General features: G+C 63.1%; 1 protein-coding gene across 2 annotated transcripts in view; it reads right to left on the bottom strand.

Annotated features, from left to right (window-relative positions):
• The window catches only part of KIF21B (kinesin family member 21B), a gene marked incomplete at its 3' end in the record, with an annotated part of 40,734 nt that overhangs the window by 14,950 nt on the left and 3,117 nt on the right, over positions 1-22,667 (bottom strand). For both annotated transcript variants that reach the window (XM_018044526.1, XM_018044527.1), the window contains 15 exon segments: positions 168-275; positions 2,895-3,094; positions 4,526-4,717; positions 5,391-5,508; positions 5,802-5,883; positions 6,206-6,406; positions 6,479-6,542; positions 7,006-7,195; positions 8,386-8,581; positions 9,025-9,140; positions 9,375-9,542; positions 9,794-9,928; positions 10,024-10,173; positions 12,912-13,094; positions 13,331-13,553. In XM_018044526.1, the coding sequence (XP_017900015.1) occupies positions 168-275; positions 2,895-3,094; positions 4,526-4,717; positions 5,391-5,508; positions 5,802-5,883; positions 6,206-6,406; positions 6,479-6,542; positions 7,006-7,195; positions 8,386-8,581; positions 9,025-9,140; positions 9,375-9,542; positions 9,794-9,928; positions 10,024-10,173; positions 12,912-13,094; positions 13,331-13,553 (2,326 nt within the window).

Below are 22,667 nucleotides of genomic sequence, written 5' to 3'. Positions count from 1 at the left end.
AACCATACGGGGACCAGGCTGGGCGCCCGCAGCTGTCCTGCCTTCCCGCGTGGGGCTGCGCTTGCCTCCAAGCACCTCCTCACCGCCGAGGATGGCCTGCCAGGCCGGGTGGTCAGGAGGGGTGCCAGTGCGCGGGGAGACAAGCCAGGGCCTGGAGGCGCCCTCACCTCCTGCCGCCGCTGCTCCTTCCTGAGCTGCGCGATCTCCCGGGTCCGCTTGGTCTCCACCAGCCGCCGCCGTTGCTGCTCCTCCCTCATCTGCTTCATCAGGGCCACCTGTGTGGGGGGGTACAGCCGTGAGGCCGGGGGCAGTGCCTCGGGGCCTGTCCCCTACTCTCCGCAGAACTTGAAGCTGACTTGCCCCCCCAGCCAAGCTCCCAAAAGGAACGGCCTTACTGCCAGCCTGGCTGTGCAGGCGTCACCACGTGGCAGGGTCCAGCACGGCCCCCACAGCTCTGGTCACGGCCCCTGGTGGCCCCACCCGGAGCCGCCGCCAGGGCCCAGCCTATGTGATGGAGCTGAGCTGCTGTGGGGTGAGCTCCCAGGCAGGCCAGGCTCATGGTGACCGTGAAAACCAGAAGCATGGGTGGAGCCCACGCTGTATGCCCAGGCCCTCGTAACAGTCGTATGAGAGAAGCGGTATCACTCCTATTTTATAAACAGGAAATGAGCCTCAGAGAGACCAAATGACCTAAAGTCATAAAATCAGCAATGGGTGGCCAGATTTGTGGTCCGGGTCATTTTGTTTCAAAATCCAGCTCTTCCCACGGCCGTGGGGGTGGTACTCCAGTGGGTCAGGGCAGGGCAGGCCCCCAAGCACAGAGTCTGGAGCTGAGTTCCTGGCACAGAGGGCATCGTCTGGGCATCCAGAGGTGAGCTGGCATGGCAGGGAGCAAGCACCTGGGGCCTGGTGGCACCTCTCCCTCCAGTGCACGGGGTCAGCCCCCTTCCACGAGATGGGGCCGTGAGAATCGGGCCGGGCGGTCCCTCTGCTACCATTGAAGCCTCAGGCACCCCAGGAACGTCACCAGCCTGCCTCGAGGACAGTCAGGAGAGGACACGGCCCGGCAGGGAGGGAGGTTGGCCAGGGGCTGGTGGCTGTGTCGGGGGGAGCTACAGAGAGGAGAGGACCTCCTTGCTGCTGGGCCTGTGGGTCCAGAGTGAATGCTGCCCCAAAGGGCTGGGGCTGGCTAGAGCGACCCAAGCCTTGGCTGGAAGCGGACCCGAGCCCCACACATGGGGGTGCAGCGTGCACCCTAACGTGGCAGCCCTCTTCTGGGACCAGAGCCAGAGCCCAAGGCTTCCTGGGGAGGAATGTGTCTTTCGGGACGAAGGCCCATCTGCCCAACTCCGTCTGTGTGGCTGAGCCCCATGGGGGTCGTCACAGGGTGGCAGTCTCAGAGCGGCGGGAACACTCCAGGCACGTGACGTCAGGACCCTCGGCGGCCCTGCTCTGGGCGTCCCCGCTCCCGAGGTCACCTCCGTGAGCACGGGTGCCCCTCAACGGCAGTGGCAGGGTCCTGGCCTTGGTACTCGTGGCATCTGATCAGAGTCCATGCCTGCAGTCCCAGGTCCTTCTGAACGAAACCCTGGACTCCTCCTGAGCACACCCACTGCTGGAACGGCCCAAGGGTGCTCTTCTCAGCCTCTCCCCCAGGCTCACAAGAACTAAGCGAGCTGAGCGGAGCAGGGGAGTCCCCGCTGAAGGGCCGAACAAGCTGAGATTGAAGCCCAGGAACACGCAGGGACCCTCTGTCCTTCCCACACGTCGTGGGCATTATTACATTAATATTATTTTTCCAGGTTTCAGAGCCACAGGAGGATCCTCCCTCCTAAAGGTCTACAGTGGCGTCTCCTCCCCTGAGATGACGGCCGGCCCGCACTGGCCGGGGCACCTGGAGAGGCTTAGCCAGGGAACCTGCACGCGGACAGAGAGGAGGCAGGCAGACTTCCCCTGGGAACCGCTCCAGGAGCTCCACAGTCCCGAAGGGAGACAACCAAGGCCTAGGGCCTCCCTCCTGCCGCCAGAGGGCACCCGCTGACCAAGTCCGCCGCATCCTCCGCAACCCCGGTCGGCGTCCGCCGTGGAGGCGGCCCAGACCCGAGGACTCGAGCAGTGCGCGCGGACTGGAGACCACCGCAGTGGGCGGGGTCCCTGGGGGTCCTCGGGGGACCCTCTACTGGGGAAGGTGCTTTCACCCTGCACAACCTCTAGCTAAGAGGACAAAGTCCAGGAGCAGGACAGTCGAACGAGGCAATGTCAAGTGTCAAGACGAGCATCCACGCTGCCAGTGGTGGTTATTTTTAACACAGTAAATGGATTTTTAGGGCTCAGACGGTAGAGTCTGCCTGCGATGCAGAAGACCCGGGTTCGATCCCGGGGTCGGGAAGATCCCCTGGAGAAGGGAAAGGCTACCCACTCCAGTATCCTTGCCTGGAGAATTCTATGGACTAGAGGAGCCTGGCAGTCCATGGAGTGGCAAAGAGTCAGAAACGACTGAGCAGCTAACACTTCCTTCACTTTCAAATGGATTTTGACACTACACTCCGCCTCCCATACCCTCAGTCTGCCCCTTTTGGCCTTCTTCCTTTCCGCCCAGCCCACAAGTCCCGCCCCCAGCCCCGCCCTGGCCCCGCATTGACCCCCATCCCCATCCCCCACCTTGGCCTTCTACATCTAGGCCCCGCCCCCAACCCCACCTTAGCCCCGCCCCACTTGGGCCTCTTCATCTCGGCTCCGCCCCACCTTGGTCCTCTTTGTCTTGGCCCCGCCCCCAGCCCCATCTTGGCCCTCAGTTCCCACCTAGGCTTGTCTTCATCTTGATCCCACGCTGGCCCCGCACTGGCCCCACCCCCGTCCCCGTCCCCCACTTTGGCCCTGTCTCCAGCGCCCACCTTGGCCTTCTTCATCTCGGCCACCTCGGCCTGCAGCTTCTTGAGCTCCCTCTCGTAGCGAGACTGGTTCTTGAGCAGCCGCGCGTGCTCCTTCTGCGCGGCCTGCAGCTTCTGCAGGTCCCGGTTCATCTCCCGCAGCCTCTTCTCGTAGTCCGCCTTGATCTTGTTGGCCTTCTCCTCTGTGTAGCACTCCATGGTACCTGCGCGCAGTGGGGCAGCGTTGGCGCAGGTCCCCGGGCCCCAGTGCCGTGGGCTCGGACCGCGCGGGGTTGGGGGGGGGGAGGTCTCACTGCGAGATGTGGGTGAGTCGCACCCTCCTCAGCCTGTTCCCTCTGGTGAACAAGGAGGGGCTCAGATTAGGAGACACCCAAGGACATTCTAGGGACCTTGAAGAAGTGATTTATCCTGAGATCTCAGCCCATGCTCGCCAGCTTCCCATGAGGGGCCTGGGTACTAGGTCCGCTGGCCTGCTTCTGACCCATGATTGGAGAAGAGGGCTGGAACAGCGGGGAGGGGAAGGGTTAGTAAGAGAAGACAGAGAGACAGGGGCTCCGGCAGAAGAAACAAGCCTTCTCCACTCCTGACCTGATCTGCCAACAGACACGGCAGATTAACCAGTGAAAACCCGCCCCTTCACCCAGCAGTCTTCCTCATCTCAGTGTCTGCCGTCGTACTGGTACCTGGAGACGTCCTTGGCTCCCCTCTCTTAATCTCCCACCAAGCAACCAACAAAGCCCTTTGTCTGCATCCTCAAAATGTATCCGGAATCTGACGGCTTCTCACCACCTCCTGCCCGCACCATCGCTCACCAGGACCTCTATAACAGTTGCCTAGCAGATCTCAAGCTTCCACTTGCGTTTCCCTGCACAGCAGCTGGAGCGATCTCGTCAGAATGCTTTCAAAATTTACATCACGTCTCTCAAAGCCCCAACTTCCCACGTCCCTCAGAGAATAAGGCAGAAGTCCTTAAAATGACCGGCACGTCTGGCCATTTCTCTCTGGCCTCCTCTGCTGCTACCGTGCCCTCCCACCGTGCCCGTCATCGGGGCGCCCCAGGGCCTCTTCATCTTGAACTCCTTCTGCCTGCAATGCTCTTCCCCTCCCTCGTTCTCGGACTCCCGCTTCTCAGCGAGTCTTCCACGGCCACCCTTTCCAACACGTCCACCCCGTCCCCAGCACGCCCTGCCTCCTTCCCTGCTGCTTTCGCCCACGGCACTTGTCACCCCGACACGCTGTAGAATCCGCCACTTCCTGCCGTCTGCCTCTCCCCACTAGAGCGCTCGCTCCAACAACTCTGGCACCTAGAACAGGGCTGCTCTGCAAGCCGATTCCACGGATGTTTGCTGAGTAAGTGAATGTGTGAGTGAGTGACTGGATAGTGACAGGATGAACGGGCTGGGAGTGCTGGACAGGAGACACACTGTGAGAGGCAGATTTGTAAACGGAACCAAAGGAAACATCCTAGGAGAGAATTCGGGAAAAGACAGGGGTGTCTCTTCATGTGCCTGGATAGAGAAAGGATTCTAATATGTGTGGTGCGGCGGGGTCTCAAGGTGAGTGGGGCGGGGCCTCGCGGTGGGCGGGGCGGGGCTCGAGGTGGGCGGGGCCTCGCGGGCAGGGCGGGGCCTCACTGAGGTTCTGCAGCACGCGGTCGCGCTCCAGCTGCGTGTCCCGGATCTTGTTCTGCAGCAGGATCAGCTTTTCCTCGTACTGGTGCTTCAGAGTCTGCAGCCTCCGCTGGCTGTTCTCCAGCTCATCGATCAGCTTCTGCTTGATTTCGATCTCGCACGTCAGGTCGGCCAGGTCCGCCTGATAGTTCGCCGCTGTGGGCGCAGAGACAGGCTGGCTGAGGCGCTGGGGGCCCGGGTCGCGGGGATGGGGACAGGGCCTTCCTCTGGCCAGCCGTGACCACTCAGTGACCAGCGGCAAAGGGAAATGCCTCATCCCACGGTGGGCAGGGGCTGAAAGAGCAGCCCGGAAGTGCAGGGTTGGGCCCAGGACTTGGGGGCACCAGGCGTCTCATCCGCCCCTGCTGAGCCCCAGAAGCTGATGCCCACCCGCTGCAGACGATCTGGGAGCCGGCGGGGCTGCAGGGCAGAAAGGACGCAGAGCAGCCGGCAGGGCTCTGGGTCAGAGCTGAGGGACACACAGCCTGCTTAGAGGAGTGGGCTTCGGAACAGCCAGGCCTCGGTCCGAGGCCCAGCTCCACATCCCCCACACCCAGGGGTGAACCACCAACTGCTCTTCGGTGGTGACCAAGGGAGGGGTCCTAACATGTCCACCCAGGGTGGTCATGCGGACAGGGAGGCCGGGCACGTTCACGGGCTAAAGTTCACCTCAGAGCCCAGCACCAACACGTGCTCAGTAAGCTTCTGCTAGGATGGGTTGCACATCTGAGCTCCCGCCTGGACGTCGGACAGCCACTGCCCCAAGCAGTCTCTCTGGGCCCCCGTGGAAGGCAGCCCCGCCTCGGCTCGCCCACTCAGGAGCACGCACCCTTCTCCTCTGGGTCAGAGTCAGAGTCCGCCAGGCTCTCCTCGCTGCCCGAGTCCTCGTCCTCGTCTTCTCGGCCTTCCTCCTCCTCACAGCCGCTCTCTTCTCGTTCCTCATCCTCCTGGGCGCCAAGCACCATCAGGAAGGTGGGGAGTGGGGTGGCCCATGGCAGGGGGGCTCACTCCCCACCCTCACTCCTGGGAGAGTCCCACCCAGAGAAGCCTCCTGCCTGCATCACCTAACTGTGATGAGGGGCTGAGGGATGGACATCACCGTGGCAACCAGTCAGATACTGGGAGGCACAGGACCCACTGAAGGTCGACCCGAGCCCTCCCCCACCCTGCACAAGGATGTCTGTGGAGGCCCTCACTTGGGCAGGGACAAGGGGGCAGCTTGAGGGGGCAGGTCCCTCACCTCCTCGGCCTCGTTGTCATCGGTCTCCTCACTGTTCTCTTGCTGGAGTTTTGCCCTCTTTTTGAAGGCCTCTTTCTCTGGGCTGCCCAGGAGTGAAGGAGGGACAGGTGAGGGGGCTAACCTGCCTTGAGTGAGTGCGCAGGGTGAGAGCTGGGGGGGCAAGAGTTTCAGGTACTGGGTGGGACTGGGTCCAGCTCTGCAGGGGTCACTGCTCTTCCCTAGCCCCCAGCCCAAATTAAGCCTGGGTGGGATCCTCCCTCCCCCTCCTCCTTGGGGGACGTCCAGCATTCGGCACTGGGGTCTTCTGTCCACAGCGGCCTCACTCGGTGAGTCCCCAGGCCACCTGGGTGCCCACGGCCCCTGAGCACGGGGTCCTCGGGCCACCTGGGGAGAGCTGCCCTCACCTCTTTCTCCGCTGCCTGACCTCCTTCTTCTTGAGACGCTCCAGGTCCTGCTTGGCTCGGCGGATGACCTCAGAGGCATCCTCCATGGAGCTGGCCGGGGCGGCCGGGGATGCGCCCAGGGAGTAGGGGCTCCGGGCCGAGGCCCGTGAGAGGCTGCGACGCAGGGACTCGTTCATGGCCTCGCTCTCCAGGAGCTTGGTCCTGCAGGGTGGGGGTGGAGGTGAGCGGCCCTGCCTCGGTCCCGGGCTCCCAGGTGTGCGGGCGCCCACTCACCGCAGCTCTTCGATCTCCCGGATATAGTTCTGGATCAGAGCACCGATGGCCTCGTTGCCGTCTCCTGCAGGGACGCAGGGGCCAGGGACAGTTAAGAAGGTAAGTACAGGGAGGCCCTTCAACTCCAGGCTGTGGTCTCCTATCAGTGCCCTGAACAGGGCAGTGCACACGTGCCCTTGTCCAAGGAGGAGTCTCTATCACAGAGGGGCTTGTCCGTGGGTGCAGAGACCCTGGCGTACTGGTAACAGCGAGATGGGAAACGAGCAAATGTCCATCGACAGAGGCTGTTACGGTAAATCACTCATCACCACCACATACGGAACACTACGCAGCTTAAGAGAATTAAGTGGGCTTGTGTGTTAACACAGCATCATGAGAAGTAAAGCATCACAGGACAGTACGTGCGATTGCATTTACAGAGAAAGGAAAAGCTGGCTGCCCTGTGAGTCCCACATCCCGGCATCCCGAGCTGGTGTGGGGGCAGGGTGTGGGGGCAGGGGCCCGCTCGCCTGGGGCAGCTGGCTCACCGGCCTTGGCCAGGAGCAGGTTGGCCTCCTGGCTCATGAGCTGGGTGACGCGGTTGTTGATGGCATCGATGGCCTCCTGCATGGCCTTCACCCGCAGGCGCAGCGCCCCGTTCTCCTTCTGCAGCAGGGCGTTCTCCCGGAACAGGTCGCTGTAGCCCTCGGCGCCATCCTCCCCAATCACTCTCTTGCCCTGGGAGCAGCGGTGGGGCAGGAAGGAGGGCAGTCAGGGACAGGGTAGGGGGTGGGGGGTCACGATGCTCTTCCCCACCACCCCCGCCTCTCCCTCCACACGGCAGCCCTGCCAGCTCCCCCTGCCAGCTCTCATCTCCCAGGGCTCAGAAACCTTTCAGGGTCCCTGTGACAACAGAAAGTCCACATTTCATGACCAGCCATTCCAGACCTTCACAATCTCAACCCACCTCCCTCTCCACTGCTCAGCCTCCTGTCTCCACAAACGCTAACCCAGGGCCAAAACCCAGAGCAGGGGGTGGGCACGAATGAGGAGGGCAGGTGCAAGACGGCAGAGTGAGGGGCACTGCAGCGAATAGAGCCGCACGCAGTCTAGAAGGGGCCGCCCCGGGCCCCTCCAGGCAGCCCGGCGCCACACTGTTAGAGCTTCGCAGTGTTAAAGAAAACAGAAACTCCCTAATTTTCAGAAAAGTGACAACTACCCCTGCGTTCTTTCAAAGCAAAGGGCCAGTCAAACCAAAACCCACTGGTGTGCCAGGTTCGGGCCAGGGGCCGCTGCTGGTGCCTTCTGCCTTAGTCACATAGAACGGGACACTTCCCCAGAGCACTTCATCTTCCCTTCCCTGTGTTTTTGCTCGTAGCCTGTTGGCACCGGAGGACACCTGCCCCACCTCCTTTTGCTGGTATCCGACTTGTTCCCATAATGAAGGCCCCTCTTCCTTGAGGCCCTCCCTGACCACCTGAATGAGGGGGCCAGCCCTCTGCCCTGCAGCACCCCCAGGTGCGCTGGCCCACTCGTGCGGTCCCGGCAGTTGTCCTCATGCTGCCGTGCTGCAGCCTGAGTCTCCTCTGGGCCAACACGGCACATGCGGCGGAATAAAACCCCACAGAGCACCTGCCTTACACATGAGAACTGTGCAATCAGGATGTGCACCTCTTTGTCTGACACTGTAAGCCTGAGAGCTCCGACGATGCTCCAGTCACTCGGTGAGCCCGGCCCTGGCCACCAAGACTGGCATGCGGAGCGCGAGGCCGAGTGGGGAGGGGGCGGGGCCGGGCGGGGCGGGAAGGGCGGAGCCTGGTGGGCGGGGCGGGGCCTTTGGAGGGGTCCTGGAGGGGCGGGGCCTGTGGTTGGGGTGGGGCCTTGGAGGGGTGCGGGTGCGGGCCCTGGGAGGGGCGGGGCCTACTCACCGCCTTGTACTCCATCAGCTCCATCTGTAGGCGCGCGATTTCGGCTCGCAGCGCGCTGATCTGCTGGCTGGTCTTGTCCTGGTTCACCACCACCTTGTTCTTGATGTTGCGGGCCCGGTTGGCGTATTTGAGCGTGTTGAGCGTCTCCATGAAGTCGCGGTCCGAGGGGCTCACGCAGGCGATCATGATGGTCTGGCTGGGGAGTGTGGGGGTGTGGAATGAAGGTCGAGCGCACAGCCGGACCGGGGGGCATCACTGCAGAGCAGATCCTGCTCCTGGCTGGGGGCCCTAAGGACCTGGGCAGAGCCTGGGGCTGGGGCTCCGCACCACCTGGCCTGGGTCTCCACTCCAACAGTGCTGACCGCGGCGAGGCGGCCAGCAGGCGGCGGGGGAGGGGGAGGAGGGTTGTGATGCGGCATTCGCGTCCCCTTCGGCCTCTACCACCTCCTTAGGATACCCCTCCCTACCGTGCAGATGACGAAGCTGGGTCCGACCATAGTGGCCGGTGGGCACCTCCAGGCCTGCAGCCCACAGGGCCGGGCGGGCCCCTTGTCCGCTGGGCCTTCCCGCTCCAACCCGGACACCCGCAGGCCCCTGCGCTCCCCCTTCCTCCGCCCCTCCCCAGGTGTCGGCGGGTACCTGTTGCCGCCCAGTGAGTCCTGGAGGAGCCGGGTGAGCTTGGAGTCCCGGTAGGGCACGTGCACCACCTTCTTGCTCTGGTCCCCCAGGGCGCTGATCACGTTGCCCAAGGCCAGCTGCGGAGACAGATCGCTGCTTGAGAGGCACTGGGGGAGGACTGAGCCCGGAGGGTGGACCTGTCCCGCTGACCCCAGCAGCCCTCAGGCTCCCCGAGGGTTTAGAGGCAGATGTGAGAGTTGGTGACAGTGGGCAGTCAGGGTCAGGGCAGCGGCCCGCCCCGGCCAGCAGCCGGCCTGAGGCGGGCCTGGAGAGGGTCTGAGGCTGAACCGTGCTGGCCGCTTCGTGCCTACCAGCCCACAGTTGATGGAGATGCCCTCCTTGGCCCGCTCGCCTGTGGCCCCTGTCCGCTTCAGCCGCTCGGAGCCGGCCAGGTCCACGAAGTGAAACTTGGCGGTGAGCGTCTCGTACTCGCTTCCAGGAGGGGCGCCATCAGGAAGCCCGCTCACGGCCTCGTTCACCTGCAGGGAAGCCAGCCGGCATGGCCCCTCTGCTCCCAGCCCCTGCCCTCGGGGCCTGGGGGGCAAGCGTAGCTGGGGGTGCCTCGCGCACACCGCGCATCAGATTGCGTGCACTGCCTGCTTCTCCCTCACCGAGAGGAAGGCGAGTTTGCAAGCAGCAGGGTGAGCCCAAGCCCGGGTCTGCTGGCCCAGAGCCTGGGCTCCCGCCGCACCACCCTCCCGCCAACAGGTGTCTGCCTCGGGCTTCTCACCAGGTCCGGCCGGGCGCACACGCGCATCTGACACAGGTGGATGGTGAAGATGGCGTGAGAGCGCGAGCTCTGCACGTTCATCTGGGTGCTGGCCGTGGTGCGGGACAGGGCGCCCTGCTTCAGGCACTGGATCAGCTGTGGAAGGGCGGACGTCAGGGCCCGCAGCTGGGCGGCCCAGCTCCCCGCCCACCCCACCCCCACTAGCCCACCGTGGCTCCGCAGGCGCTCACCTCCTCCTGGGAGCTGATGAGGCGGGAGGTGACGCCCGTGGTGTAGATACTGCCGCTGGCGTCCTCGTGGATCTTGATGTGGGATTTGCGGTGGCGGGCGTCAGGGTCGCGTGCGCTATCGAAGAGGTCAAGGATCTCCTCATTGTAGAGCTGTGCGGGCAGGAGACGGGGCTGGGTGTACGCGGCCGTGGCCCGGGGCCCCAGCGCTCTCTCCAGCCACACGCCAGCTCTGCTCTGCAGGCACGGAGACCAGCCCTGGGAGGCTCCCCAGCCACCCCGGCCCTCCCAGGGCTCCGGGTTCTGGGCTCTTTCCCCTGGCCGGGGCGGGAGCAGCTGGATCCTGGGTAGAGCCCAGGTAGGCAGCAATCAGCGCTCCGCCCCAAGGGCTGAGGACCCGGTGGAACAAGAGGACTGAGGCCTCCACAGAGTATGTGATGCGTCAGGGAGAGGGGGCGGGGGCGGGGCTCCAAGCGCGGGGGTGGGGCTCGGTGGAGAGCTGAGCTCTGGGGGTGAGGGATGGAGAGCCACCTATGACCTGGCCCCCGGTGAGCCTGGGGACACCACTGTGGGAGGTGGCCTGGCCGGGAGCGTCCCCCCATGTCAGATGGTCTCAGCTTTGGAGTCCTGTGCTTGGAATCGCTGGCAGGACAAGTTTCACCTGTTGGAATTGTCACCCGGCAGGGAGCTGGGGCGGGGAGCAGGAGGGACGAGCAAGCAGTCAGTGGCCAACAGCAGCCTGTGGGGGGGGGGGCAGGTCCCAGCCCACGGACATCCGAGGCTTTGATGGCCTTCAAGGGACAGAAATACTCCACAGGAAGGGGAAGAGGAAACGGAAGGCCCTGGTGCAGATGTGGGGCCTTGGTGTCTGTCTGTCTGTCAAGAAAGACACACGGCAACATTTAATCCCTGTGGGTCACCCTTTGGCATGGGCTTTCTAGGTGCTGAACTGCTCTTTGGGTCTCTCTATGACAAAAGGATGGAGAAAGGGAAAAACGAAGAGAAATTTATAGAAATACACGGCGTGGGACACACATACACACGAACATGCACACAAATGCACATATGCATATACACAAACACAGATATACACATATACACACAAACACACATATGCGTGTACAAAAACACAGATTATACACATCCACACACACAAATACACATATGCATATACACAAACAGATACACACATGCACACACAAAATACACATATGCGTATACACACAGATATATACACATGCATGCACACACAAATACACATGTGCATATACACAGATATACACATGCGCACACACACAAATACACATATGTGTATATACAAACACATATACACATGCACACACAAAATACACATATGCATATACACAAACACAGATATACACATGTGTACACACAAACACACAGATATACACATACACAAACACACATATGCGTATACACACAGATACACACATGGGTGCACACACACAAATACACAAACACAGATATACACATGCGTACACACACAAATACACATATGCATATACACAAACACGGATATACACATGCATACACACACAAATACACAAACAGATATACACATGCGTACACACACAAATACACAGATGTGTATACACAAACATATACACATGCACACACACAATACACATATTCGTATACACAAACACACAGATATACACATATACACACAAACACACAGATATACACAGACACATGTAGAGACCTATGCAGTGAGTGTGTGCTCAGTCGCTCAGCTGTGCGTGACTCTGTAGCCGCATGGACCATAGTTGCCAGGCTCCTCTGTCCATGGGATTCTCCAGGCAAGAATACTGGAGTGGGTTGCCATTTCCTCCTCCAGGGGATCTTCTTGACCCGGGGATGGAACACATCCATCCATCCATATATATGTATACAGAGACACACACATACACACGCCTGCACACATATACATATAGATACTTATACATGTATAGATATACACACGCACAGACACATATACTTACACACATAACATGTACACACACACACAAAGGCAGACTGTTTATCAAAATCAAGAGTCCAGAAGGACAAAGAGCAACTTCCAAGCCTAAAGCACAGCCCCCTAAGGGAACAGCGGTGCACATGTGCCCAGGAGGGAGCAGGGCTGGAGAGGCAGCGGTGGACAGGGAGGCCTAGGGAAGGCTAGGGCCACATCCTTCCCTCCGAGCACACCCTGGACATGGCCAGGATCCCTGGGGCTGACGCTGCCTGGGCCAGGTGGCCGAGAGCAGGAGCCTGGTCACGCTGGGCCTCATAAGAGGTACCGAGCCCACGGCCCTCCTGGAGATGCTTCTGAGAGGTCTCATGGGAGGCCAGGGGCCCCCTCCCCAGCCCCAGAGCTGCTAGCTGCCTCCCTGGGGCTCAGCACCCTGACCTCCACCCAGAGAGAGGCAAGACCAGAGGCCAGAAAGGACCCTCTGGAGAACCCTCCTGCCCTGGGGTCAGAGAAGACTCCCAGGGTCAGGAAGGACCTCAGCCAGAAAGGGACAGGAGGGCCCAGTGGAGGCCAGGAAGGGTGAGAGCCAGAGTTCTCACTATGAGCCGGGCCTGGGTGTCCTGGTCACCCTAGGGCCCCAGGACTGGGTGCCATTGCGCCCACCAGACGGCAGAGCTGTAATCCATCTGAGTTTGCAAGGATCCTTCAGGTTCTCCCTGCCTCGAGCCCCATCAGGGGCAGAGAGCCCCTTCAGGGTCCTGCCAGGTGGGCCTCCAGCACCGCGGAGCTGGGGGACGCCCTCCATAGCAGGGACCTCATCCCTGCAGTGCCTCCTCTGCCGCCCCGCAGGGAGCCTGGCCCCCGAATCCTGCCGCACCCCCCACCCCCACACACACACATCCGCAAGGCCACGGACCTCCAGGAACTGAGCGCTGACTTTGAACTCGGGCCCGGCCACGCCCTGCTCCTGCGCCCGCTTTTTGCGCTCCGCGATGCCCCCGAAGAGGTGCGCAATGGCCCGCGGGATGATGCCCTGCTCCTCCTCCGCCGTGGCCACGTCGAAGCCGGTGCCCATGGTGTACGTCTTCCCCGCCCCTGTCTGTGTCGGCAAAGTTGGGAGGAGGGCGTTACCCAGGACCCTGGGGGGCGGGGCGGCGAGCCTGGGACCCTCCCAGCCTGTCCCGGCCCGGCGGATCCCAAGTCTCAGCCAGCAGCGCCCCAGCAACCCCGGACCACAGACAAGACCCCAGCTGCATCCCAGCTACCCCGAGGCCAGCTTTCTGCCCTCAGACCGGGGCTGGGGCCCAGGTGACCACAGGCGGAGAAGGCACTCACCTGCCCGTAGGCCAGCACCGTGGCGTTGTAGCCCTCAAAGCAGCCCTCCACGAGCTTGCTGACGCACGTGGAGTAGACCTGCTCCTGCCAGGTGTCCAGGTCGAAGACAAAGTCATAGGTGAAGGCCTTGTCCTTCCCCAGGAGGACCTGGGGCTCCCCGGGGGTGACCGACGTGCAGATGTGGCAGCCCTCAATCTTCTCTTTTGACAGCTGGGGCCGGATCCTGCCCGGGGCGGGGGGCGGGAGGGAGTCCTGGGTCAGACTGGCTGGGGGTGACCGTCCAGCTGGCCAGCGTCCGCCCCCGGGCCCCTCCTCTCCCACGAGTGGGAGAAGGGAGGAAGCACAGCATGGGGGCAGCTGTGTGAGACCTCCCGAACAATAACAGTGATGGGGTGCCTTTGCCTTCTCCTGATGATAATGTCAACACCGCTCAAAGCAGCAGCTGCGGGCGTTTTCATCTCTGTATGCACGCATGTTGGCTGCACTGGGTCTTCGTGGCTGCACATGGGCTTTCCCTAGATGCGGAGCACGGGCTTCTCACTGCACGGGCTCTGGGGGCGAGGGCTTCAGGGCTGCAGCCCATGGGCTCAGTAGCTGGGGCTCGAGGGCGCCATAGCTGTGACGCCACGGGCTCAGTCGCCCCGTGGCATGTGGAATCTAGCCAGAGCACAGATCGAACCGTGTCCCCCACATTGGCGGGTGGAGTCCTAGCACCGGGCCATAAGGAAGTCCAGCAGCTGCTAACATTGCATGAGCACCCTGGGAACTGAATCTACGTTAGAGGTATTTCACCTAACACGAATTCACGTATTCTTTACCATAAACCTGCGAGGTATGTATTATTTGCTGGATTTTCACTGAGAAAACAGAGGCTGGGAGAGTTTGACTTTCCCAAGACTGGGCAACAACAGAACGTGACAGGTCTCGCTGGCACCAACGCACACGCTCCTGACGGGCACGCAGCCCCAAGGTCCGTGTCCCGTAGAGAAGGGGGTGGGGAGAAGATAGTTGGCCCCTCCTGAGAGGCAAAGCCCAGGGCCAGCGAGGGGCTACGTTCCGGAGGAGACCAGTGCCTCTGCCCAGGCCTGCAGGGGCTGCAGAGGGTCCCCCTGCTCAGGAAGGCCCGCCCCAGATGCTAGGGGAACAGTCTCAGGCACAAACTCGGGTTCTCTTCTGGAAGCCAGTAGGGCTGGACCAGGCAGGACCCTGCAGAGCGAGTCGAGGCAAAAGTCAGAGGGCAGGGACCTCCAGTAGGGCCACCTGCCACAGGAGGGCCCCTGTCCCAGGCCCTGGGGGCTCCCCGGCACAGAGGAAGAGGGGCCTCAGGGCGAAATGGGGCACAGCGTGGACAGTGGGTAGGGCCGTCCCCTGCCCCTGCCCCTCTTGCAAGCAGCCGCTGCTGGAGGAGGTCCCCATGGCAACCGAGAGTGAGCCAGTGAGCATGTGCATGGACTGGCAGAGAGCGCCTCCCGATGCCTGAATCTCCAGGCGGGGGGTGCCCGTGGGCTCACACAGCCAGCCAGCCCCTCAGCACAATGAGCTGCTTGTCAGCACCCCGTCCTAAGCCAACATTTACAGAGAGAAGAAAGCGTGTGAGGGCTGGCCCAGGGGGGCCCCCGACCCCGCAGAGTCGGCCCCCAAGGGCCATCCTGTCTCAGCCTCAAGCTGCCCAGTCCCGAGGCCCCTCAGAGCCCGGTGAGAAGCCCCTGAGCTTGCACCTTGCGTTCACCTGTGAGGGGAATAAGAGGCTGGGGGCGGGGTGGTGGCCTGGCCTTTCTCCAGGACCGGTCCTCGCACCACTGAGGCTGCAGGGGCTGGACACCCACGGAGGTTACCACCCCCCTCCATGCCCCATCGAGCTGCAGCAGGCCAGGCTGAAGTGAGAGCCCAGCTCCCGTCTCCCCCAGACCAGCTTCTGGCTGGGAGGGGCGCTGGGAATCCGCCCCACCCTTTCTGGACCTACACACCAGACCCTGGATCCGTCAGTAAGACGCCCGGGCTGTGGCACTCCCACCTGGGCCGCTGGTGGCGGCGGCCGACACACACAACCACGCCCGAGCGGGACGCTTCGGTCCCTGCAGCAGACAAGGAAACAGACGGTGCTGGCCAGGGGCAGGCGCCAGGGATGGCAGGGTCCGAGCCTGGGCAGGGTGGGCTCCACTTCTCCCTTGTTCCTATGCTTTGTGCAGCTGAGGGGCAGGGCCCAGCATGCCTAGGGGAAGGCGGGCAGCAACCTCAAAGGGCACCGGGCAGGGCCCAGGAGCCCAGGCCTGGGGGCCCAGGGTGTCTGGGGGAAGGTGGGCCGCAACCTCAAAGGGCACGGGGCAGGGCCCAGGAGCTTAGGCCCGGGGACCCATGGTGTCCGGGGCTCCCAGGGGGACCCGGCCGCCTCTGAAGCCTCTCCAGCTTTGCTGGCCAGCACCAGCTCCCTGCCATGTGGGTTGCTTGCGATGGGATTTCTGGATCCGGTTCAAATACCATTTAATTACCACAGGCAGATGGCAATGTTGGTGATTGGAGGAAATCAAATCAGGGTCCCTGGAGACAGGAGGAGCCACGGAGGGGGAGCTGTTGCCTTGCCTGGTGGATCCCATCAGCAAGAAGCCGGCTTCTGCACCGCCCACCAGGCCCCCAGCCCAAGAGGGTGGCCGGAAAGACATCAGGAGGCAGGGCCTAGAGGAGGGGGCTCCAGGGTTTGAGGATCCAGGCATTGCAAGGTGAGCAGGCATTCACCCTGGGACCTTCCCCAGTCCAGCACACTTTGGTGTGGGGTCCTCTGGGGTCAGAGAGCCAGCCAGCCCCACGCTGGCCCATCCTAAGCATCAGTGTCCTTGGCAGGGGTGGATGGGTGAGCACTACCATCCAGAGAATGGGGCACCAGCTGGGAGCCAGAGGACACAAGCCCAGGATGAGTCACTAACTCCCAAGGCCACCAACCCGGACGGGGCTCGGGGCAGTGTCCATCCCAGGAACGGGCCTTGAACCAGTAACTGGACATGGGTGCTTCCATGCACCAGCTCTGGGCCGGGTGCCTCAGGCCATCTCACTCAAGGGAGGTGATGCACTAGCGACCTCAACCCACTGTCCAGAGAGGGAAGCTGAGGCTGAGTCCCAGTCGGTACAGGCAAGCCGGGAGTCCGAAGCCTGCGGCTTCTCCACTTCTCCAGCTGCCTGGGACACTCAGGGCCCAGACGGACCCTGCCCGGCACCACCAAGGGAGCAGGGAGCAGCTGGGCGGGGGGCGGCCCGCCACAGCCAACACAGGTCCGGCAGGCTGGACCCGAGCGCTGGGCTTTCGGGGGCCCCAGTCCAGTGGGTGCAGTCGCCTTGGGCTCCTTCCCACCACACCCTGCCCCGGGGTAGACTCTGAACCCAAACCCGAGTCCAGGAGACACAGACGGGCCCTTGGCAAGCGCCTGCCCCGCCCTCCAGCGGCTCGGCCACCCCTGCTCCCTGCCTCATCCAGACATCTCTTCCCAGTTTCAGCTTTCTAGGAACTCGGCGGCCCTCGCCTGCGGCAGCTCCTGACCAGCCTGGCCCCGCCCCGGGCCAGGTCACTTCTGCGGGCGGCCCTGGAGCCCCAGATGAGGGAAGGAGACAGCTTCCGGCTACGGCTACGCAGGGTGGCAGGACGGCACCCCTGCTAGCGCTGTTCCCTAGGGGCGGGAGGGTGGGCAGGGGTGGGTACCAGGCTCCAGGATCTTCCAAGAGAACCAGGGGCGCAGGGCGCTGTGGGCCCCACCGTGAGCCAGGGTGAGGCGAGTGAGGTATTCTCGCCTCGGATGCAAAATTCAAGGGGGGAATGAAAAAACTCCGTGATCACGATAAATTATGATCTACTGCACTGTTCGGAAACTCAAACTGGCAAACTGTGCTGCCTGTTTTTGTCAAGCCCAAAAAGGCATTTTGTGGACCCCCACGGCGTTGGGGGGGGGGCTCATTTCTGAGCAGAGACCCCCCACCCTCAGCCCCGGAAACCTTCCCCCCACCCGCCCTCCCCCAACCTCCCCATCCCTTCTCCCGGCCCTGCAGGGGTAGGGCGGCGCAGGGCCCCACTGAGAAAGGTCCGGAACCTCCCAGAACAGAGCCCGGTCTATCTGCCACTTGGCAACGCGCAGAGGGCCGGGAGGGGCTCAGAGAAGGCCCGGGCTCTGCGGCGGCGGAGGGGTCCAGCCCGGGCCCGCGGGGCCGCCTCCGCGCGCTGCCGGGAGGCGCTAGGGCTTCTAAGAGCCGTCTGTACACTCGGGGCGGAGGGCTGCGGGCGCCCGGGCCGCACCCCATACCGGCTCGTGTGCCCCCAGGCGGGACACAAAGGCGGCGAGCCCGAGCCCGGGGCTGCGAGAAGCGCTGAGCTCAGCACTTCCCCGGCTCTTCGGGAGCCAGGACAGGGCGGAAGCGGAGGACGGCGGAGCCAGCGAGGAGGCAGGCCCGGGGACGCTGCGCCTGCCAAGGCGGGAGGGTCCCTCCCCCAAAGCCTGGCCAGCGGCGCTCCGCTCCCGACCGGCTTCGGTGACGCCGCACAGAGCCGCCAACCACCCCGCAGGGCTCCTTCCCGCCGCCGGGGGATGGGGCAGGGCGCGCGGGTGTGGCCGGCTCCAGGTGAACCCCGTCCCGCCCGGTTAGCCGGATCCAGCCCCTCCGTAGGTCCCTAACCGACCCGCCCCCGGGTCTTTATCCCAGGCTCCCACATCTTCCTTTTTTCCAAGAGGTCGTGGTTTAGTTGCTAAGTCGTGTCCCCCTCTTGCGACCCCATGGACTGTCGCCTGCCAGGCTCAGGCTGTGATATTAAAATAACTAAGAACTGCTCCAGAATCCTAGAAAATTCTTACAGTTGTGGTGTGTGCTCTGATTCCTGACATCCCTTTTTGCTGGTACCTGGAACCCCGTGGACTCAATTCCTCAGGAGTAATAACCCCGCAGGTAAGGAGCAACATGCCTCTTTGCTGGTCACTGGTCACGGTACCTACCAAACTTTGCACACGATCTAAGTGAGAGAATCTGCCACACTTTGCACACATTCTAAGCGGGGGATTCCCGCCACACTTTGCACACGTTCTAAGGGGGGATTCCTACCACACTTTGCACACATTCTAAGGAGGAGGTCCCCCCACAATTTACAAAGAGGGCTCAAAGAGATATTAACTCAGCTCAGGGTCACAGAGCTAATCAGTAGCTAGGTCTTCTAGGAGGCCCATCTTTCCTGGCCATGGACTGAAGGGTCAGAGCAGGAGGACCCGGGAAAACCAGCCTGCAGGCAAGTTGTCCCTCTGGGGTCTTCCAGGCTGGAAGACACCCTCGCAGGCCCCAGAACCGCAGCCCCCTCCGACGACCAAGATCAGCTCGTAACCGGTCCCTTCAGAAACAGCCCAGGGGTGTGAGCCCTTCCTGGACACCCTAATGTCTTTCTGGAACCCTGAATAGGAGCCCGAGGGCCTGGGCGCCTGGAGAAGTGAAAACGCCCAGCACCCCGTCCTGGAGTGGGCTGCCCCCTCGGCTGCCCAGATCCCGTGACTCCCTCCTCACGCCACACCTGGCTCTGTCTGGCGCTGGGCTCTCACGACCTCCAATGTGGAGGAGTGTGTGTGGTGGGGGACACAGAGAGGAGCCACAGGACCTCCGTCTGCCTGGCACAGCGAGGCACTCAGCCATGCCGTGACCTGCCAGGGGCCAGCTTGGCCCCGTTACTGAAGGAGCCAGACCAGAGGGGAACTCAGCCACAGCGCGAGGGATTCAGACCGGCTAGCAGCGAGAGCCTCCTGCCTGCAGAGGCTGCGGAGCCCTCGGAAGGGAAGGGGGTCCGCAGTCCTCCTCGCCTGGAGTCATGGTCACTGACGCCGCCCGAGCCGCCTCTGTTAGGACCGGACGCGGTATCTTTTGAGAGCCGATGCATGGAGCGCCTTTACGTGCAGGGACACGTGTCACGTATAAGGACTGCCTCCTTCCTGAGGCTCAGAAGGGAGAATCTGAACAAGCCCGGAGTCACACTCTCCTAATGGTGGAGCTGAAATCCAAACCCAGCCTGACTGTGGCCTGGCCTGCTGCACCCTCTAAGCAGCCCCGGCCGGGAGAGAGGGCGGCCGGGGAAAGATGATCCTGCCGACAGCTGCCAGAGGGCCAGAGCCGTCTGCTGGGGAGTGTTTTCACATTCACAGTGAAGACAGCCGAGGCCGGGGCAGGGGAAGCGGGGGCCAGGGACCCAGGAGGCTGCTGCCTCGCAAGAGCACGGCGTCGCCTCCAAGGCAGAGGGAGGAGGTGTGCACCCACGCTCGTGGGCATCCTCTCCTCCTCCCCCACCCCTTCCTGGGCAGCCTGCCAGCTCCAGGAAGTCGGGTGGAATCGACATCCCTGCTGTCTCACGGGAGTCTGGCTCCCAGACACCCTGGGGCTTCAGCTGACTTAGCCCGACCTGTGGGGAGTGCGGGGGCAGTCCGCCCTGAAGCAGGGTGGCAGGTCTAGCATGGGGTGCTGCCCCTCTCAGCTGCAGAGCTGCGGCGTGGGGAGCCCTGTGAGCTCCCAGGCCCTCCCCCAGCCCAGTCCTCCTGAGGCTGCCTCAGGGAAAACACTGGTCTGAACCCCCAAACAAGAAGGCTTTGTACGGCAGGGTCAAAGGACATGAGTTTACAAGGCCAGGCCTGGGGAAAGGGGTCTGCAGCCCCCTCTGCCTGATTTCTACCCCGCACGTGTTCCCAGGAGCCCAGGGAGGGCCGCAGACACGCAAGGGGACCCACAGGAAGCCTGGGGTTCAGGGCTCTGACGCCCTCCCTCCCGGGGATGTCCTCTGCCTCTCGCTCTCTCAGTTCGTCCCAGGGTCCTGGCCACTGACTTCTGTGGAATGCCCCGGCGGGCCGTCCAGTGGGGCAGGGTGTGGGGTGTCTCATCCACAACCCCAAGGCATCGGGGTCTCAGCTGGGCCCACTATCCCAGAAAGGCTGAAGGAGGCCTGGAGGAGGAGGCGAGCAGGGAGAAGCTGGAGCGTGGGTGTGAGGAGGGGCGGGGGTGGGGGCGGTCCCTGGGTCCCTGTCCTGAACTGCCCGCTCCCTGCTCCGAGGTCCACCCTGCAGGCCCAGCTTTGGGGCCTGGGAGGGGGTGTCCCCAGCCCAGGGAAGCCCACGCAGCTGCGCCCCAGCCCTGCCGGCTGGCCTGCCCCTCCCCCACCCCGTCCTGGGGCATCTGGCAGGGGTTTCCCATGACCTCCCGGGAGACGCTGCAGAGCCCCGAGCTGTGCTGGCATCCGGGGCTGGGAGGGCCGCTCGGCAGGGACTGGGCCCTGGGGACGCTCGCCTGCTGGGGAATGCACAGCAACAGGTGTCGGCCTGTGCTCCCACTAGCCCCTGACCCCGGCTCCAGGGGCCCTTCCCGGCTCGACCCCAGGAACGGTGGGCTTCCACCCCGCACGGAGTAGGGACAGGGGCTTGGGTGTCTGGGGGTCTGGGGATGGTGAACCACGGGCCTGCGTCCCTTCCACACCCAGAGTAGTGAGGGTAGGGCAGGGGTGACCCTGGGGACAGGACACCTGCCACAGGCCCCACAAACGCCCACCAAGCTCCACCGCCCACCCACCGGGACAGAGGAGCAGCCCCGGGCCCAGGCTACCAACCCAGCCCAGTCCCCGGCCCAGCAGGGAGGCTGCCTCCCCTCCCCAGCCCGCAGCCTCTCAGGGCCCCCATTCCTCCTAGCGGGCTGCTCGTCTAGAGGGTGAATCAAGCGATAGAGGGGCCCAAGTTGGAGGAGGCCCGCAAGGACACAGGTGGAGACGTGGCTGTCAGGGAGCTGCCCTACAGGGTGGCAAGGTGGCCCTCGGGCAGGAAAGCAGCGTCCAGGGGCAGCTGCGTGGAGCTCAGGAAAGGCAGGAGGGCGGCTCCCACCAGTGGGGGCGGGCAGAGAGCCCCACATCCAGGGGCGCGTGGACAGGCTGCTTGTGCCCAGCCCTGAGTGCCTCCCTGCGTGCCTTCCCACATTCACGGTCACAGCCGCGACCTGCCCGAAGCATCAGAGCAAATGGAGGCGTGGGAACGCCGGCGAAGCGCCAGTTAGCGGCCGGAGCAGGCTGCATGGAGCAGGGCCTCGGGAGGCGGCTGCCCTGGGCTCAGGGTCAGAGGCCTGTGTTTACCACAGTGAGCCTGTGCCTGTCTCCACGGTGGGGTGGCACTTGGCACCTGGCTCCCGCGGGCCTGCGTGGGGGACAAAAAGACGCGATGCCTGGCGCTCAGCGAGTGGGCAGGAAGTGACCGCGCCCAGGCCCCCCAGCCCAGTGCTTTCTCCACTGCCTGCTGCCTACGGTCCGTCACCAGCCAGTCCCAGGGCTCCAGGTGAATTCTTTTCACCTAACAGTCACTGAGGCTTAACCCAGTGAGACACCTCCGAGGCATGCTTTCAGCGAGTGCTTATTTCTGTTCACATTTTCTTCATGCTCAGCTCCTCCAGAGTCAGCCTTTCCAGTCCACCTTCCACTGCACCCAGAACACTGCTCTTCACAAAAGGACATGCCAGAACAGCCCACTGATCCCATTGTACAGGGAGGAAAAACTGAGGCCCAGAAGGAGAAACAGAAACGGGGCCCCAGCCCAGCCCTCTGTCCCCGGAGCCGCTGTGGGAAGGAGGGTGCCAGGCACATGTCACTTCTGTCACTTCCTCAGCCCCTGCCCCCCCCAGGCGCGGTCTTCAAAAGCTGACAGCCAATCAGGCGGGCTGGCTCCGGCAGAGGGTGGGGGCATGCTTCCGGGGCCTGCGGTTACTACACTGCACTTCCTGGTGATGACATAGCCCTGTTTCTGCAGCAGGAGACCGCCACCAAGACGCTCGGGTCTCCACCCCCACGGGGGGGCCCTGCCTAGGCCGTCTTCCCGGGTCTGGGAACGGTCAGCAGGGGCTCTAGTTGGTCCTGGCCAGCCTTGGACTCTGCTGGGGGAGGGGCGGGGGGAGACGCTGAAGGCACCGCCTCCCCACCCCACTCAGTGTTTTCTGTCTTATCTTTGTCCCAAGCCACCAATTCTCTTGATTCAAAATTTTAGACAGACACTGACTGAGACTTCAGAGGAGTCTAGAGCCAGGGGAATAACTGCAGCTAAAGAACCCGAGGACAGAGCAGGTGTCCCTGGGCGCCTGGCTGGCGTCCCCAGCCCCGTTCCAGCCCAGGTCTGACCCTGCAGTGTCCAGGGATGGATGCCCAGGGAACCCCCGGCCCCACCCCAGCAGACTAAGGACAGAGCTTAAGGAAACCTGGCAAGGATAAGAGGGTGGGGTGGTCAGGCCTCCCCTTGTGCTGGGGGCTCAGAGCTGGGGGCTTAGAAGGGTCTTAAATAAACGCACCCCATGACTCGGCTTCCTTCCCCAATCT

The sequence above is a fragment of the Capra hircus genome, unplaced genomic scaffold (assembly GCF_001704415.2).
Source record: "Capra hircus breed San Clemente unplaced genomic scaffold, ASM170441v1, whole genome shotgun sequence".
In the NCBI taxonomy this organism is placed as follows: Eukaryota; Metazoa; Chordata; class Mammalia; order Artiodactyla; family Bovidae; genus Capra; species Capra hircus.
Note: the sequence above shows the minus strand (reverse complement) of the source record. Positions and strands in the feature narration are given on the sequence as shown.